Here is a 20,049-nt window from a genome sequence, read left to right on the forward strand (position 1 = left end):
TTTGGGTTTGGTCCTTCTTCATACTGGGGTAAGGTTGCTTACACTGCTTTAGCCTGCTGTGCTGATCATAGTGATGATATGGAGCTCAGCTAATTTAAACGTTGATTAGACAGAAGCCCAAAGAAGGATAGGTGTGAGAGAGAATAAAATAATGTCACAGAAGGGATGGAGTATCAGGAATCTTAAAACTTACATCCAAGGTGTTGTGTAGGGTTCGGCTGTAGGAGTGGGGGTGGTATCTGCATCCTTCTCATTCAGTCAGGTCAAAAGATCTTTCAGAATCAGAAAAAGGTGGCCCAATGGTGTGATGGTAAACTTCTTCTTAGCCCCAGGTAGTTAGCATTTGGCTTATGCCTTAACACATGCTGCTTTTGTGAATCACGGATACATTTCAGTGCATTTTAACTTTTGTATAAAAGCAACTGTATATTTAAAAAAAAGTAGCCATTTCTTTGTGAAAGAAACACTTCAAAAATAGTTTGCACTCTACCTTTCATTGCTGTGATTTTGCTGTTATGAAGAGTACATGACTAACTTCTCTCCTGCAGCCACCAAACTGAAGGTAGATCCTCCAGACGAAGATTCAAGCGAGTTGGAAAGAGAATATGGAGACTGTTTTATCACAACTGTATATGGAGTACTACTTGCTTTCTGGATAGCAGACTTCAGTTTCTAGGCTATCACTCCAGAACCTTTCATAAACATTCTTTTACAAAAAGTGAAATTGGGCAGTTGGGCTTCCAATTCATGGGCTTTCTGTGTGTAAAACTATAGAGAATAAATGATTGCCCAGAATGTTAAACTACTATAATTGACATAAGCTTTGTTTAATATGCCATTTGACAGAATGTTCTTACCCTTCCATGCAAGATACTGTACATTAAGTGAAATGCCATGAAGACTCTTAATAGCAGTTAAAGCTGTTTTCTTGTTCTTGTAGTTCAGCAGTTAACAAACCTAATGGCAACATTAGCATTGTCCATTTTTTCTAAATATAGGCTTCATATTTGTTTGCCAATATTTCTCTCTTGGCGTAGCTACCTTTGGTCTGGATCCTGCAAGGTGTTGTTTGCCTCCTATGAAGTCCTGACAGACTTAATCTCCTTTTGGCTTCCCTGGAAGTGGAGGGTGCTTAGTACCTGGTACAAGGCACTCAATATCTTGCAGGAATTGGGTCATTCAATCTTATTTTAGTTTTATAAAATAAATGGACAAAGAGAACGTTTTATATGTGGACTAGCATAACAAGACAGAAAAATATTTAAATTATATAGAACATTTGCTCTTCAAAGACTAACACAGAACCTTTAAGAAATGCCATTTACTACATGAAATTCATTCTTAAGCCATCTCAACCTCTATTTTTCAGATGCTGCCGGTTGCAAGACAGGCAGGAATTAACACCACGACAGCCACGTCAAGAGGATTGTATCATCCAGCAACAATCTTTATGGGCCGCCAAATGTCAGCCATCTCAAGCATTGAAGATTTCAGTACACAGCAGAAATCTTCCCAGCCCACAAAGAGCTTTTCAGTTTCTGACCCACATTCATGCAGACAGGCAGCACAGAGCAGTAATATGACAGACAGCTATGTAATACAAACTAATAGTGATATACGGTGCTTAAATAAGTCTGACAAAATAGATGGGAAGACATATCTCCAGATGGGTGAGAAAATGCCAGTCACATCCAGTGTATCATCTGAGAATGGAAGAACTCATTGCTTAGAGATAGAAAGCAATCCACATAATGGCAATAGTAATTTAGTAGAAAGCAAAAAATCTGCTCAGCTCAACTCCCTGTTACATGAAAGATTAAGTCCAGAGAACAGAATCACTGATTTGAAGAGTGACTGTTGTAGCAGCTCAGTAGAAGAAATAGTGACAAAGGAGCATTTTGTAGCAAATAAAGAAAGATCTAAACAGCCGATCCCATTGGTGTCTGCTCCTGAACAACTTGTTTCTGGAAACAAACAGCCAAGAGACAATTTCCCAGGTATGACGATGGTATTTGTGTGATGGCCTTGCTGTGGGCGCAAAGTGCTGTCTTTCCCCCATTGAGTCAGGTTTTCAGAATACACTCATCACCACAGGGTCTGAGTGCCTCCACAAATGGAAAGGAACTGCTAAGGCTCGGTTTAACAGGCTGTGGAGGGCAGTGCAAGAGGAGTCTGCAGCTGTTGTGTGCTGTGGAGCAGGCAGCGTGGCCTAGTGGACAGGGCACTCCCCTGATTGTCAAGAGACATGGATTCTGTTCCTGGCTCTACCACTGACTGGCTGTGTCACTTTGGCAAGTCACTTCCCCTCTGTTTCCCCTTCCTCCCTTGGTGTCTTGTCTGTCTGTCTGGTGCAGGGACTGTCTCTGACTCTTTCTTACTGCTTACCACAGTGGGGCCCTGATTTTGGTTGGCACCGCTAGATGCTACTGTGGAGTCTTCGTCTGCTGTGTCTGTGAGCTGCAGTGCTGGGGAAGTGCTGAAGCTGAGCCAACGAATCTGCCACTTTGCAGCTCCAAAGGCCTAAACTTTCCACACAGGGAGCATGCAGAGGTCCCAACTGCTACTACTGGCCCTGGGAACAGAACAGTTCTGCAGCTGTTTCATGCCAGGCTGCTTAGCTGTGGAAGAGTTAAGAGGACTCCTTTTTCTAAAAAAAAAACGACTTCTATAAATTTGACCTAATTTCATAGAGTAGACATGCCCTTAGAATCCCAGCACAGAAGTGTGTTTCCTTGGACTTTGTCTTGGTTTTGGGGTAGCAAGGGATCTCTGTTTCCCCTGTTACAATGGTTTGTCTGTGAGAATGGTGCATTTGGAACAGTGTCCCCATTAGTGGTGCATCTGATTAGTGTGACCAAAGACGTGATTCACAGTAGTACCAACCACACACAAGACCATTAAGAACTCTGTGAGGAACTTGATCCTGGTCAAATTAGCTAATCCAAATAAGCTTTTCTCTGTGACCAGCCTCAATACCAAACATGTAAGGTTTTGCTTTAGAATAGATGGGGATCCAGTTTGCTGACACATGCCTTTCTTTTGGTAGGGCAAATCACAGTTTAACCTGACAGCTCTGGCATGGGCACATCATCTGGAATATTCAGGTCTGCTAGGTCTCTCCAAAGAACTGATATTTTTATTTTTTCCAATCTCAGCTCTCTTTTTTTTCGGTGTTGGTCAGGTGTTGGAAGTCAGGCCTATTGATACATTGGTACCCACAGATTAACAAGGGACGTGACTATGGAATTTGGTTCTCACTAGGCCTTTGGGTGCTTTCGTTGAACCACGAAGTGATTTTTCTCTCCCATATCTTTTTTGAAGGTGGTCTTTCTATTGACCATAACTTTAGCTAGTAGGAAAGTCTTTGAGATCCAAGACCTCATTGATAGTCCTTCTTTTACTGCCTTTCACAAGGGCAGAAAGGTGTTTTTATTGCTATGTCCACAATTTTTACTAAGGTACTGTAGTATCAGATCTTTCTATTAACCAGTCTAATTGTATTTGTTTTACTTACTTGGGAAAACATGCTTGGTCTCTGCCTCAGGTTGATTTTGTTCAGAAAGTTTGTGCCGAATAGTTAATCTATTTCTGAGAATAAAGCTACTGAAAAATAGGTAGGTTTGCCAATGATACACTATTTTCAGATAATTTGGAGGAGAAACTTGAAATTTGCCAGGGAATTTGTCCTGAGGGCAGAGAGGTGCTATTTGCTATCACTGTGAAAATCTATCCAGATTTGACTAAGGCTTGGTCTGCACACCAATATGGCAGTTATACATGTGATTTTCTTCTTTTACTAATGTAGTTATACTGGCACAAACCCTGCATACCAATATAGTTCTACCATACTGGAAGGGGATTAAGATGTACTGCTATAAGACACCTTTATATCATATAACTACGTCCTCACTAGGGGGATTGATCCACTTTAACTGTACTGGTATAGTTAAAGCAGTACAGCTTTTGTGTGTAGACAAGATTTGTTATAAAATTTGGGAATGACTATTTGTACATGTAGATGAATTCATTACATGCTTACTCATTATTCTCTGAATGTCCCATACCCTGCTGAGAACCATGCTTCATAGGCATATGATTCACAAACGCTGTTTCCCACAATCAAAATATCCTTTGGACTAGTGGAAGAACCATACTTCCCCCTGCCCCCAAAACCGAGAACAGAACCCAGGAACCATGATTCCCAGTTTTGTGCTACTATCTAGCAAACTATCTACTGGGAAACTGTGTCTTAGCACCCTCTGGTGGCTTGGTGCACAAATGATAACAACCCACTATTATCTGCTAATGGAGTTATTATTTTTAGCTCAAGTGGTAGAGATGAGTAACTCAAGAAAATTGATCAAACTGCTCTTAAGAGCTTGCAGAAATATTCTCCTCTGCCTTTCCAGTAAATATGTCAATTTTCAGGTTAACCCAATTTTCTAAGCCATATAAGGATTGCTAAAATGGAGCTTTATAATGGAAATTACTGGCAACCTTAATGATGGAGGGGCTACTGCCTCTCAATGTAATGATCACAATTTTTTTGGACAAAAGCTGGCAGCTGCATCATATTACTCTGTATACTTCTTGTTCTCTTCTTTGGCATCCTGTTGTTGCCTTTTTTGTGGTTTTTCCATTTCTCTTGCTTTCAGGACTCTGTTTGCTTTTCATTGTCTCTACTGTCACTTTGACATATTTGCCACTTCTCCAGTTAATGAAAGACTGTCATTATTTTGAGGTGGAACAAGACAACACCAACCTGGCTTATATTAGCCTTAGGGCTTTGCAAAGCAGATTTGGCAGAATGTCTGTTCTCTCCCCTTTTGCTCCCCAAAGAAATGTTAAGGTGGTCAGTGTCATTTTTGGAAAAAATACCTTTAAATTTCGGAATGTAATACTTCTACCTTAAGGGAAACTATAAGTTTGATTCAAAATCAGAATGATCAGTGACCACCTCAAATTTCCCATGAGGGTAGGGGGAGAGCTTCTAAGTCTTTATGATGTCAAACCTACATTAGAGTTCTAAGGTTAAAGTAGTCCAGGTTTGAATTTCTTGTTCTAGTTCTCATAAAAGTTTGATCTTTCATGCTGCGAATTACAGGGAAGTGATTAAGAAGTTTGGCTCTGCTGCGTGTACCACAACTGAATGCAAGCTAGGCTTTAAGCTGCAGGAGTTTATGCAGTACATTGTGACTTGAAGCTGTTTTTCCTTTGAGTACTTTTCTATTGTTCAGAAATGGTAGCATAATATGTATAAAAGCAACATGAAATAAATAAAAGTAATAGCTTATCTCTTACATTCATTCATATCCTGAATGCTGGAAACCGAAAATACAAATAATGACAAGATCTTATATTCTATCAAATACTATTTTTCTGAAATCTACCGTAATTCAAATCAAAATGAAGCTCAGCGTATGGAAGGGAGGAGATGTTCTGTTTTGCAGCACACACAAGACCCTGTGAACACTGGGTAATTTAGAAATAACTGATACTGCAGTGAATCTTGTGGGAACGTGGGAGTTTCATGGCAATGTTAATTGATTACAGAACTGTTTGATACATTTTCATGAAATTCTAAAAATGCACCAGAAAGTGAAAATGTTAGTAGTGCCTATTTTTATTTGTATCTTAGAAGATTAATGCAACCTCCTTCCCCTGAGCAGCAAGGGGAATCAGCTGCCATGCCCAACTTCCAAGCCAACAGGCAGAGAGCTCTGCTCCTGCCTGGCTTAGAAGCCCCAGGCAACAGCTGCCTCCTCTTCAAACACACTTCTGCTTCCCCGAGACCCGTTTTTCAGGCCATTCTGCCCCATTATGTCAGAGGCGGTTTGCTGGAGGAGGCTGTCTTAATCCTTGTTGTTGTTTTAAATTGTGGAGGATCCCTTCACTTGCAGCCCAGAGGAGGGATAGGGGATCCACTGAACACTCCTTGTGAGGAAAGCATAGAATAATACACAGATATGAAGAAGGAGGTTAGGTAGTAGGTGGACAAGCTAGGGAGTTGAAAGATATTAAGGAAATGATAATTTTTATGGATTTATGCAGCACTAACTGACTAACAGCTTCTTGGCAAAACATTGAAATATGTGGCCATTCATGCAATTGCATGAACACATTACACATGAGACTGAGCAGGGGGAGGGATAGCTCAGTGGCCTGAGCATTGGCCTACTAAACCCAGGGTTGTGAGTTCAATCCTTGAGGGGGCCACTTAGGGATCTGGGGCAAAAGCAGTACTTGGTCCTGCTAGTGAAGGCAGGGGGCTGGACTTGATGACTTTTCAAGGTCCCTTCCAGCTTTAGGAGATGGGATATCTCCATTAATTTTATTTTTATTAGAAGGAAACCGTCCACGGTCTTTGGGAAATCTTTACTGCCTGGCAGGCCGTGGAATATTCCTGTGGTTGGTTAAGAAGCGGGGCCAGCCCATTAGGGCAGTCCCTAAAGAAAGAAAAGCATAGCAGCTTCAGAGAGTGTTTCAGTACGTTGAACACAGGTCACAAGGGAGTTTCTCCAAAAAGGAGAGCAGGGTCAGAATGTAGGGAGAGTACCTGCAGGGTTAGGAGTATGCCACAGGGAAATTTCTGGGTGCTGTAATGTAGCATGCAAGTCCCTCGTATAATAATAGTTTGACATATTACTTAAGGGGAGGAATCTAAGTACAAGACTCAAACTTAGTTCCTCATTTCCAAGTCAGGAGGAGCTTTGAGCATTGCAGAACAAGTGCTACATCTATTGAGAGAGAGGTTCATGATGTTCTTCGAGAGGCAAGAATGTTGATGAAAGGAATAAAGGAGTGGAAAACTGGGATATTTGGAGAACCCTGGAAAAATGTGCAGAAGGGGCAGAGGTTTTAGACTATGTGAATTACATATTTCTTGTGAAATAGGAGAATATATCAAATGTACTTGTCTGGGTCTCATTGCAATACAGTGCAATGTATATTTTTTGTCATGCTCCTGTTACTATGGTGTCAATACTTGTCATATTTTTATTCCAGGTCTAGCCCAACACACAGATAGTCTGTGGCCCTCTGAAAACACACTAGAGCTGGAAGATGAAAGTTTAGATAGCAGCAGTGACCTTACAGTTTCTGTGAGTGAAGAGGATCAGATAATAAACACAGTTGAACTACAGCAGAGCCTAAGAGATATGGATTGCAAGATGGCCTTAAAATCAATGAACTCAGAACAAGAAAAAGAAACCCTATCCACCAAAGAACATTTTTCTTTGCAAACAGTAAACTGCCATACGACAGATGAAGATTCTTCGGCTAATTCAGCAACAAGAGAGTAAGCCATTAAATATTTTCTCACTGTGATTATTTAGTTAGGATTTTTTTTTTGGAGATTGTCCTATTGACAATCTGTATTACTGTAAAATATGTATATGAATATGCAACTTTCTTAGCTCCTACAAGCAGACATTTTAATGAGGGTCTATTTTTTGTGATTAGTTGACTTTGGAACTCATCAAACAATTTGAGATGCCTGTTTCTATAATTTCCATTAAATGCAGAGGTCTTACTGTTTTTCTTATTTTAGTATATCAGTTCAGTTGGATAATAGAAATAACTCACTAAACAGTACATTTCATGGTAATTTGAATTTTTCAGGTGATTAAACTCCCTGGGCATTCAACTTAAAGCAACACCTGAGAAGTGTGCAACTACATCTTAGAAATGCATTGTTTGTTCTCTGTGTAATTCTATTTAGATACTTTTTATGGCCCCCATCATTGTAGTATCAATGTGTCTTTCAATCATTAATGGCTTTTATCCTCACAACACACCCATGTGAGGTAGGGAAGCATGATCACCATTTTCCCGGGCGGGGCGGGAGAGGGGGACGACACTGGGGCACAAGGTATATTAAAGGTCTTGCCCAAGGTCAAACAGGAAACCTGTGCCAGAGCCAGGAGGTGAATCCAGGTTGCCTGAATCTCTTGTCTCTTGTATCATATCTTCTGGTTGACTTGCTTCACCCTGATGGAGCACTTTGGTGTAAACCCATAAGAATATCACTCCTTCTGCACTGTGAACCTTTCATCTCATAAAGCTTTGTGTCTGTGAGCTCCTGACCAGCTTGTGGTGCAGCTCTTCCATTCTGCTTGCCTCTTCAGCTGCATTCCTGTAGGGATGGCCCTTCAGCACTCTCCTCCCAGCTCTTTCCCACCTCCTACTTCATCTGGAAGTGCCTTTCACTACTGCTAGTCTCCCTGGCTCCCGTTGCAAGGTTTCCTGCCCACATATTCTCTCCTTTTCCTTGCTTTTCCACTTGCTGGCTTTCCTTCTTTTTGCTCCTGCTAGTCCCTAGCTGCAAAGGTTCTCCCTGTTGCCTGCTTGATTGTACCCACTCTTCTCCAACGGCTGCCTGCCATTTACCTGCCTTGCCAGCTTCCCAGTATTCTTCCTCCCTCTCTCCTCTCACTCAATGCTGCTCTCCCTACTGCCCAGCCTCCTTACTGTTCTGGATCCCAACAGCCTCCCAGTGGCCATTATCAGGAAAAGCTACCCTCATAAATACATACCTTCCTCTGTTTCTACTGCCCACCTGACGTCTCCACTTGTCTTCCAGGTGGTGCTACCTGCCTGATTTTTTCCCCTCCTTAATCCTTGAACAATTCACACGCAAAATGTTTAGGACTGATGTGGTTAAACATAGATGGTGATTAGAGGCATGTGAGCTAGTACAGAAATAAAAACAGTTACATTAGGTTGGGGAGAAGACTATGTAGCCAAGAAAAATAGCATGTGTTATCCAACAAGAATGAATGAGGCTTATAGAGTTTTTTAAACCAATCTCCCCACTGGTCATTTATCTATTTGGTCATTTATGTCTTTTTAACATGTTTAACATATCTCTGCTTTTTTTAATATATGCACATATAGTCTTATTAGAGAATGATTTCAGTAATGGTTCATATTTTAATAGATGACAGTTAAGCAGAAAAACACAAATATCCATTAAAATACATTTCTGCAATGTTATTTCAGTTTTTCAAACCATGTGTTGGACTGTTGCTCACTACAGAAACATCTAATTTACATCTAAATAGCTTTTATAGAGTTTTCCTTTTGTTTAACACCTGTTAATCTTAGCACTTCATAAGAAAGTTGTATAGAGTGGTTGATTTTGCTAGAAAAGTCATAGTTGAACAGTGGGAATGTAACCTTTTGTCCTGTCCTTATAGATTTTAGTGACTTCCAGCTGCTGATATAAACTGATGGAAAATATTGTGTGTTCTTCTTAAGCCTGGATAAATTATAGGAAAGATTTCATTGTTCTCGTTATCTCTGGAATTTGACTCAAAGCTGAAAGTGGGTAATGGCCTCTAAAACTGTAAAGTCTTAGTTTTTCAAGGTCATAAAAATGTGATCACAGTTGATCCATTTCTACAGGAATTATACAGATTTATTTTGCTTTTGTTTTTGAAAATTTAAAATACAGATAGAATACAAAATATTTGCATCTGGGAAAGAGCCTATGAAGAGACAGGTAGTTTCTTCATAGTTAATTTTGCAAGTAGGAAGCATTTAGACCCCACTGCCCTATTAGTCACTCAAATTCAGTCTTGAATGTTTTGATATTTTTCAGAGTAACTCTCAAATGGAAAGAGATTTTCCACAAAGTTTTAAAGTGATTAATAAATGAGTTTGTGATACAAATAACCTCTCTAAAAATATAACCTCTTTTTGAAATGTGGTCTGAAGGTGTGACATTTATTACTGTTCTTCTACCCTTCAAATATTTTGTTGTAAACTAGTCAAACTTCCATAGAGTTATTTAAAAAACAACAACTAGTGCACAGGTTGTATTTGAAGAAATTAGCTTGTTATTAAGCAAAATTTTAATGATTGGGTATTGAACTGAAATGGTTATAGTTTGGGCCGTCGGCCTCTTGGTATCTTCGTTAATTCTTAAGCATGGTATTGTGACAGCAGTGCCACCTCTACCATTTATCACCTTACCTCTGGGTTCATGAGTTTACTTTAGGTCTATTGGTTAAAAGTAGTAAGGGTGTGTGTGGAAAGGAAATCACAAAGACAGACTATTTTGAGGCCGCTGTTTCACTGAATTAAAAACAAAACAAAAATCTTTACTGCATATCAGCAAGTCACTGGTTTTCAGGTGACATTATCTGCATCCAACTAAGTGGAGAACAGTGGAGCATCCTCAGTTAAATTTTCAATTTTTGTTTCTTGTGCAAATATATTTTGTAAAAAGGCATTTTTTTTCAAATGAGTCTTTTAATGTCACATTTTAGCTTACAGTGAGTTATTACAACGCAGTTACAAACTGCTTAAAGTATGATTTTTATCTTGGATATACTGACAAGCTGTTACCTGTGGAAATACATGAGTGATGTTGCTATGATAACAGGTTTATTTAAAAGCTTGTAATCTAGTTTAAGGAAGCAGACTTATATTCAGTACTTTCCTAAACAGCTGAATGAGACAATTTTGATGTTCAAGTTGTTAAAATTAATAAAATATAAAAAGTGAGCTTAATTCATAGGACGGATTGATGAATGAGTTTCTCTCTCTATCTGCCAGAGAGTGACAGTGCACATATGTTTAAAATATTCCACCGTAAATTCAACCTATATTGTGGGAACCAAATAGGAGAGATGAGTAGTCTGTTCTTTGCATCTGTTCATTTCTTGGCCTCTCTGCTGAGCCTGCCAACAAGTGCTCTAGATTTTGCTAATTTTGGTTGTAGTTTTTGTGATGTCACCTTGTTTACTGTCAGTGGTACTTAAACCTGTAATTCATTTCGCATAAAGTACTGAACAGCTATCATATAACAACGGCTGTTCTCTACTGATTTGTAACAGATTTGAACCAGTGAACTAGAAGCAAAAAGCGCCATATCTTCCCCCCCCCCCCCCCATTCCTTAGAGCTATTCAGCCCTCTATTTAAAGGGCTAAAAAACAAAAACAAAAAAACCCAGAGAATTAGTGCATGGAAAGATGATGACTATTTTAAGGCCTATGGTGGGGGGGGGGAGAGACAGAGCTTTTGCCAGCGCTGCTTCAGCTGCATTGAAGAGGACTTAGCACAGATGGATTTGTGCATTACAAAATGTAACACATAATTCAAGCTGTCAGCTTAATCAGACTGTTTCCAGGAAGCAACCTGTAAAAGAGAAGGACCCCTTGTTTGCTGACCTCTGATCCATAGCCTGCTGCAGATTGTCATACATTTTGTTTCTCTTTATGTTGGCGTCCCTTCCTTCCCCTTCTTTTTGTTATTGTATTCCCTTCAAGTGGCACCCTGGAAAGACCACCCAGAGGGAGTAAAACAATAAGAAATGAGCTAGCCACTAACATATAGGTTTTGTAAGATTTTAGTAAAAGAAAAAGTACTGTTTAACTACGTATGTGAGCTCTAGTATTGTTGTATATATTACAAGTCCAAAAACTGCATGCACAGCTGTTTAAATTTAATTTTTCTTTGTAGTGGAAGACAGGGCTTTAGTATTTTTCAGAACAAGCGAAGCTTAGCAAAGTTTAGTGAGAACATATTGCAGCTTTATGTATGAGGGACTATAACCATCATTGCAAAATGAACAAAATGTAATAAACTGTTATATATTATAAAAACCTTGGTTTGGCTACCAGACTTCTTAGAGCTTGTAGGCCAGCTGTGTTGTTGCTTCGTGGAGTTCTTCTGTTGAAACTCCTTAACAAAGCAGGCTGTCTGAAATCAAAATCTGAATGGCTATTTACACCTCTGTAAAAGGATTAGCAATGCTCCATTGTTACAATGTTTAAATCTTAATTTGCATCATTATAGAGGTGTAGCTTCATCAAATCCCTGGTAGGTCCCAGTTATGTTTTTGGACCTGTAGGTGGTCACTAAATTTATTCTGGTAGTGGAGGTAAAGGAATTAAATTGCTCAATGTGTCAGTAATTTTAAGAAATTATCTCAGGATCTAATTGACTTTGGATAGTTTAAATGCTATTGCAGATTATTACTACATATTTGTTGTTGCATATAGTTGCAAGATGTATCCCATACATAGGAAGGGAATGTCTGTATATTGCTATGTAGTTTGTACATATATCACTTAAAGAATTTCCATTAGGATTTACATGAACATGTTTTCACTATAGATTGGCCCAGGCTGCCAAGTTGAGATCTGGATTTTGAAAGCCCTCTGTCTCATTGTTCCAGTAGCACTCAGATCTGAAGTTTCAATTCAGGCCTGTCTCTGGTTTTAATATATATGAGCATCATATAGTCTGTGCAAGGGATGTTTAAAAACTGAAACTGTTGTATTACTTTCCTTTGGGAGAAAATAGTCTTGTAAAGTGGTTCTCAACCACGGGGCCCCCTGGAGGGCCGTGAGCAGGTTTCAGGGGGTCTGCTAAGCAGGGCCAGTGTTAGTCGCTGGAGCCCAGGACAGAAAGCCGAAGTCCCCGCACATGGGGCAGAAGCCTGGGGAACCTGAGGTTGAAGCCGAAGCCTGAGCAATGTAGGTTTGCAGGGTCCCCATGCAATTCCCCCGCTTGCTACCCCCTTATGCCAGCCTGGGCTTTTATACACAAAAAAACCAGTTATTATGGCACAGGTGGGCCATGGAGTTTTTATAGCATGTTGAGGGGGCCTCAGAAAGAAAAAGATTGAGAACCCCTGGTCTAGTAGAAAGTACAAATAACACTTTTGTAACCACTTGGTATGAAAAACAGATTAACTTTTGTAACCTTTAAAAAAAAAAATTAACACGTAGATACTCTAGGCTCATACGTATAAAGTTCATTTGGTAACAGGGAAAGGTGATGAGAGTTTAAAGAAAGCCAAGAAATTTTTTTGTGTCTGGGACTCAACTTCACAGGCAGTTTCATTATAGCAGATGCCAGTAGAACCCGCTACAGCTAAAGGCAACCTGCAAAGGAAATAGAGGGTTTGTGCTCTTTTTTTTCTTTATGGAGGATTTTTAAAAAGGTAGGGGTGTGTGTGTGTGTGTGTGTGTGTGTATGTATATATATATATGTATGTATATATATATATGTATATATGTATATGATCAGATGATCATATATGTAATGTACGTATTTTTTCCTGTTATTAGAGGTTTGGGTTCTAACTGGCAGACTGGTTGAATAACAAGTGACGTATTTACATCACAAAAGTCAAGAGAGTGAAAGATGAGCAAAGAGTGAAAGAGAGTTAAATACTTTGTGAACACCTCTGTAACTTCAACATCAAAAAACGTTCTGGAGAAGAGATGCCTTTACATTCAGCACTCTCACATCTTCAGATAAAGGACAAGAGGTCACAAAATACATGTTCTGAGCCTTCTGGTGCAGTAGTCTCAACCTTTTTGGACTCAGGACCCATTGGTAGACATTGGTGGCCTGCTGCAACCCAGTACATAGCTTTAGTGCAAAAAACACCTGGCTCACTAAATATTTTTTACCATGATATATATAATATATACGTTAACCTAATAAGTACTAAATAAGCATACTGTGCGTACCAGAGCAATGGGTCCTATACCACAGGGCTGGTTGAGCTTGGCGCTCTACTCCAGGCATTGCAACCTGGTGCATGGGGTCACAGCGGCATTCACTCAAATTTGGCCTGGCTGGACCCCCATCATCATGACAGCAATGCAGTTGAACCAAACCTGAGTGGTGCTACAACCCCGTGCACCACGTCGCAACATCTGGAGTGGAGAGCCGAGCCCAGCCAGCCCTTTGGACCAGAGAGTCACCACTGCAGGGTGAGTGTGAGGCCTCCCACATGCCCCTTTGACACATTCTGGCGACTCAATTATGGATCGTGATCCCTGAGTTCCACCAATTAAATCAGGGAAGACCAGAGTTTACATTCCTGATATTCCTAGCGTAAAAAAACAACCAACCAAAAACACACACAAGAAGAGAAAATATCTCTTTAATCTCAGCCTTTCTGGTCTTTTCTTACAGTCGTAAAGAAGCAAAGGAGGGCACAAACCCATTCTTTAAAAAAACTTAGCAGGACTTTCTTAAAGTTGAAGTCCATTTTCTATTTTAACCCCTTTGCAGAGGCACTCATAGCTTTCTGAAATATTCACTTTTGGGCCTGAAATGTTATATGCTGCTTCACTTTTCAAAGAGGGTGTGCTTCTGTGTGTGTGTATGTAAAAGGATAAGCTGAATCCATTCCTTTCAGCCATTTTTGAGTAAAAGGGTGTGGAAAAAATACACTTTAGTCCTATAAAAAAAATTTCTGGTGTTTTTGACGGTGATTCGAGAAAGTTGTGAAAGGTGAAATTTGACTTGGAAATAGTCCCTCGTTAAGGATTAGCGTGTGGTTTTGGTTTGGGAGAAAGGAAGGATTAATTTGTCAAAGTTATTGTGTTGGTGAGTGGGATATATTACCCCCCCTCACAAGTGCTTTATACTATGTATCTTTGCCAGTCCTGACCCATGTTCATCTACTCCCCCATTTGAAATAAACAAACACCGAAAGGCACCTCTCCACATCAAGGGCAATAAAACAAATTTGGAGTCTGTAGGACAAGTCATTTTGGAGATGAGGTGAGCTGAAAAAAGTTAAGAAAACTTCCAAAAAGTCAGTAAGAGGTGAATATTTTTTTAAACACTGCGAGTAAGATTTCCAAAAGCACTTGGCGTTGGCCTAGCTCTGATCCCATTGAAGTGAGTGGTAAATTGAAAATCACATCCCATGGCTGTAAAACTCCTTTTCTGATACTTTATTTTTCCAAACATCCCAGTAGTGTGCATTTGAAAGAGATACTAACTCCTCCTCCATCTCTGCCACTCTTTCTCAAAGCACTAGGACATTTTACAGTTAATGGGAGAAAACAGTATTTAACCCTCTCCTACCCCTTTATTACTTTTCCACCTCACCCCTAAGCCCTTGTTTTATATTTTTCCTGCTCATACATGTTCGTTTCTCTGCTTATTGATCTGCCTTTACATGTGGAGGATCGTTGGCTTGAGGTTTTTTGTGGATAGAGAGGAGGTCAGGATGACCACATATATCAGGAAGTGCAAATGTACCCAGCCATCTTGTTGCCAATTTCACTGACCCTGGTAGCCATTGAAGTCCTTGTGAAGCTCTCTGTCATCTGTGGATGAGAAGTGCTATATAGGTATAAAAGGATTATAGATTTTGATTCTGGGTTATAATTATGGATTCTTATTCCTTATGTAGACAAGTCTATAGAGGTCTCCAAAAACTAGAGCAAAGTGCTGATTTCTGTGAAGTTGGCAGGAACACAAAGACAGCCCCTGAAAACAGGGACATGCATTCACCCTAATTAAAAATAAAACACACATTGGTGCTATTGAAACATGGTGTCCAAAGTGTACCGAGACGACTGGCAGAAATGTAAAAGCATTGTTGGAGTTCAAGATTTTTTTTTTTCTTTTTCTACAGAGCTACAGCAATATTGTTTTTGCTGAAAGGTAATTCTCAGTTTCACTAGCAATATAAATGTAGATTTAGCACTTTTCTAAAAAGCTGTTTATGTAGTATTCGGTTTCATATCTGTTTTTCCTCTTACCGTATTCATTTACTTTATTTGGGGAGTCTGACTGAGTTCTGTCTTTTTTGTCAAGACTTTTAACCTTTTTGTAAACCTCTTAGTGTGGGTGAAAGATTAAAATAAGGATACAAATCAAAATAATTTAGAATTTGCTCAAAGGCAAATTCTATCTAAATGTATACATATGTTTGACTTGTGCTCAGTAGAATGCAGTTTTAAAAGCTTTAAAACATTGTTTGTTATCTGTCTTCAGGGATTGTTTGTCATTTGAAGGATTCTCCCATTTACTCCAGTTCATAGAAGATTTGGTGGCGAAAGCAGCACCTGAATGCTTGGCTTTATACCAAAGTGAAACCATAAGTCTGGCAAAAATGAAGAAGCTAATAAGGTTGGTGCAACTTTCATTTGATCTACACCAACAGAACTCTAAATTAAAAAGTAGAAATTAGAAACGGATAGTATTTCCTCTTCCCCAGTCCCATCTCATTTGCTTTTGCTTTAGTGTCCTTAGCTGTAACATCTATAAATAAAATTTTCTTTAAATTGTTTGTTGGCTACTAGCTTTGAATTTGGCTCTGGTGACTGGAAGTTGTTACCCCTGGCAGCTGTTCAGTGATCTTTGAGATATAAGCTGGTGGTCTGTGGTCTTCATTCTGTTGGTGAAAAGGAGCAGAGAGAGAAAGACCTCCTCCAATCCAACAGCTACAGTAGTTAACAAAAAAACACACTTCTGAGGTCAGCAAAAAACTGAACTATGACTTTAGGAACCCCGTCCCACCAAATAATTTTAATAAATAAGGGCTCTACTCAGCCTAAATGTTCAGAAGGTTACTCTAGTCTAGCCCTTGGAAATGGCCATTAGTGCTGGGATTAGTGTAAAAAGCGATGATACCACATTCTTCTTTCTGGGTTGGCAGCGGAAAAATGTACCAAAAGCCAAACAGTAACGAAGAATGTATGTAAATAGTGTTATGATATTGTCCTGTGCCTGTCTGCAGCTATAAAACACATCATTTGGCACCTCACTATGTCTACAAAAGCAGGCATTGGGAGTGAAAGGTCTTTTGGCATCTTTAATTAAATGCTACCATAAAAAAGATCTGTTTATTTTAGGGAGTCATAAGGAAGATTTCCAAAACAAGTTAGAATTATTTGCCTGTACAATGGGTATAATTAGAAATTGTTTCCTGCGTCAACATGGTATTTATCTTCACTGTGGCAACTCCAGTAATCCCTATACTTATAACTATATTTAAGAACATAAGAGTGACCATACTGACCAATGATCCATCTAGCTCAGTGTCCTCCTGTCTTCTGATAGTGGCCAGTGCCAGGTCTTCAAAGGTAATGAACAGAACAAGGCAATTTATTGAGTGATGCATCCCCGGTCATCCAGTCCCTGCTTCTGGCAGTCAGAACATGGGGTTGCATCCCTGATCATCTTGGCTAATAGCCATTGATGGACCTATCCTCCATTAATTTATCTAATTCTTTTTTTAACTTAGTTATACTTTTCGGCCATCACAACATCCCCTGGGAACAGGCTGACTGTGCGTTGTGTGAAGAAATACTTCCTTTTGTTTGTTTTAAACCCGTTGCCTTGTTAATTTCATTGGATGACGCTTTGTTCTTATGTTATGTGAAGTGGTAAATAAAACATATTTATTCATTTTCTCCATACCATTCATGATTTTATAGACCTCTATCAGATCCCGCCCCCAAAGTCATCTCTTTTCCAAGCTGAACAGGCCCAGTCTTCTTAATGTCGCCTCATATGGAAGCTGTTCCATATCCCTAATCAGTTTTGTTGCTCTTATTTGTACTTTTACAATTCTAATATACCTTTTTTTGAGAGGGGCCAATCAGAACTGCATGCCTTTCAACGTGTGGGTGTACCGTAGATTTATATAGTGGCGTGATGATATTTTCTGTCTTATTGTTCATCTGTTTCCTAATACTGTTAGCTTTTTTGACTGCCACTGCACATTGAGTGGATGTTTTCAGAGAACTATCCACAAGATCTTTTTTGAGTGGTTACAGCTAATTTAGACCCCATCATTTTGTATATATAGTTGGGATTATGTTTTCCAATGTGCATTACTTTCCATTTATCAACATTGAATTTCTTCTGCCATTTTGTTGCCCAGTCATCCAGTTTTGTGAGATCCCTTTGTAACTCTTCGCAGTCGGCCTTGGACTTAACCATCTTGAATAATTTTGAATTACCTGCAAACTTTGCCATCTAACAGCCTACCCTTTTTTCTAGATAATTTATGAATATGTTGAACAGCACTGGTTCCAGTACAGATCCCTGTGGGACCCTGCTATTTACCTCTCTCCACTGTAAAAACTGACCATTTATTCCTACCCTTTGTTTCCTATCCTGTAACCAGTTACTGATGCATGAGAGGACCTTCCCTCTTATCCCATGACTGCATACTTTGCTTAAGAGTCTTTGGTGAGAGACTTTGTCAAAGGCTTTCTGAAGTATACTATATCCACTGGATCACCTTTGTCCACACACTTATTGACCCCCCTCAAAGAATTCTAATAAATTGGTGAGACATGATTTCCCGTATTGACTCTTCCTCAACATATTGTGTTCATCTATGTGTCTGATAATTCTGTTCTTTACTATAGTTTCAACCAAATTGCCGGCTACTGAAGTCAGGCTTACCAGCCTGTAATTGCCAGGATCGCCTCCGGAGCCTTTTTTTTAAATTAATGTTACATTAGCAATCTGCCAATCAGCTGGTACAGAGGGTGCTTTAAGCTAGTAGTTCTCAAACCTTTCCAGAGTACTGTACCCCTTTCAGGAGTCTGATCAGTCTTGCGTACCCCAAGTTCCACCTCACTTTAAAACAACTTGCTTACAAAATCAGACATAAAAATACAAGTGTCGCAGCACGCTATTATTGAAAAATGGCTTACTTTCTCATTTTTACCAAATAATTATAAAATAAATCAATTGGAAAATAAATATTGTACTTACATTTCAGTGTATAGTATATAGAACAGTATAAACAGGTCATTATCTATATGCAATTTTAGTTTGTACTGACTTCGCTAGTGCTTTTTATGTAGCCTATTGTAAAACTAGACAAAAATCTAAATGACTTGATGTACCTCCTGGAAGACCTCTATGTACCCCCAGGGGATGTGTACCCCTGGTTGAGAACCATTGATTTAAGCAATAGGTTACGTAGCACAATTAGTACCCGGTAGTTCTTCAATTTCATATTTTAGGTCCTTCAGCACTGTTGAGTCAATACTATGCATCCGAAGAAGTGGGCTGTAGCCCACGAAAGCTTATGCTCTAATAAATTTGTTAGTCTCTAAGGTGCCACAAGTACTCCTGTTCTTTTTGTCTGGTCCTGGTGACTTATTACTGTTTAATTTATCAATTTAATTGATCAGTTTAACTACTGTTGATGTTGAGGCCCCAGTCCTGATAACACTTATGCACATTCTTAACTTTATGAACGTGAATAGGCCCATTGACTTCAGTGGCACTACTCATATGCATAAAGTTAAGCACACATGTAAGTGTTTGCATGGTCCCACTGCAACGGAGGGTATTGAAATTCATGTTGTTTCAATCTTAATTGTTGTATTCAGTCTTTTATCTCCAAAAAACAGCTGGTGGATATATTTTATTGCATCCAGGATTCACAAGGCTGTCAGGTGACAAAAGTTATTGCAAGAACTAATCTTGATATAATCAACAATATAAAACTTTACCTTTTTAAAGATTGGTTGATAGGTTGGTTTAGCTCACCTGGAATATTCATGTGGTGTTTCTTGTCATAGGAATAATTATTTTTCAGGTGTAATATCCCCAGCCAAAGGGCATTAAGGAGTTAAAAAGTTGGATTTGATCCCTGGGTTTAAAAAAAAAAAAAAAAAAATCGCTCTATTTTATGTCTTTGTCAAGAGACATTGTCATGGCTGCATTTTTATGTCTAGATTATATTACTGATTATTATTCCATAAACCATGAGAATTATTGCAGATTCTATATCCAAACCTATTTTAGCTGTCTGTCTGGGCTTAAATAAACATTTCATGCAGCACCTGTTTTATTTTATAGCTTTTGTAATCAAACTGGCAATTTGAAAGAGGAAGACCTTGAGGCATGTGAAGCAGTTGTCCTTCATCAGCTTCAGGGATTGTTGCAGAACACATTGAATGGATGCCTCTTACCTGAGAAAACACTTAATGACAGAGGTAGATCTACAGATGAAAAGCAAGTCAGGTATCATAGTCACAAAACTAATGCAATCATACAATTAATGTTCTTACTCTTTGTCTGAATTTGTTTCTGAATGTTTCACGAAAAGAAAGCAGAATATAGGTCAAATCCTGAGTGACATTAAAATTTCAGAATTCCAAGAGGTGATCTACACACACTTCAATATCAGCCATGTGATTCAAGCATTCTAAATTAGCAGAATAAGCTGATTTTTTTTTTACTAGTCAGTTTTTAAAATCACTTCAGTTGAGCTCTTCTCACTAAAAGGTTGTGCACCTATTTGCTTT

The 20,049-nt window shown here is 39.1% G+C and overlaps 1 protein-coding gene across 1 annotated transcript in view; it reads left to right on the plus strand.

Annotated features, from left to right (window-relative positions):
* The window catches only part of KIZ (kizuna centrosomal protein), a 93,524-nt gene that overhangs the window by 35,159 nt on the left and 38,316 nt on the right, over positions 1 to 20,049 (plus strand). The window contains exons 5-8 of the mRNA XM_065401784.1: positions 1,370 to 1,997; positions 7,006 to 7,297; positions 15,764 to 15,898; positions 19,601 to 19,765. Coding sequence (XP_065257856.1) covers positions 1,370 to 1,997; positions 7,006 to 7,297; positions 15,764 to 15,898; positions 19,601 to 19,765 — 1,220 coding nt within the window. The remainder of the gene's footprint in view (positions 1 to 1,369; positions 1,998 to 7,005; positions 7,298 to 15,763; positions 15,899 to 19,600; positions 19,766 to 20,049) is intronic.

This window comes from Emys orbicularis, chromosome 3, assembly GCF_028017835.1.
Source record: "Emys orbicularis isolate rEmyOrb1 chromosome 3, rEmyOrb1.hap1, whole genome shotgun sequence".
Lineage (NCBI taxonomy): Eukaryota > Metazoa > Chordata > Testudines > Emydidae > Emys > Emys orbicularis.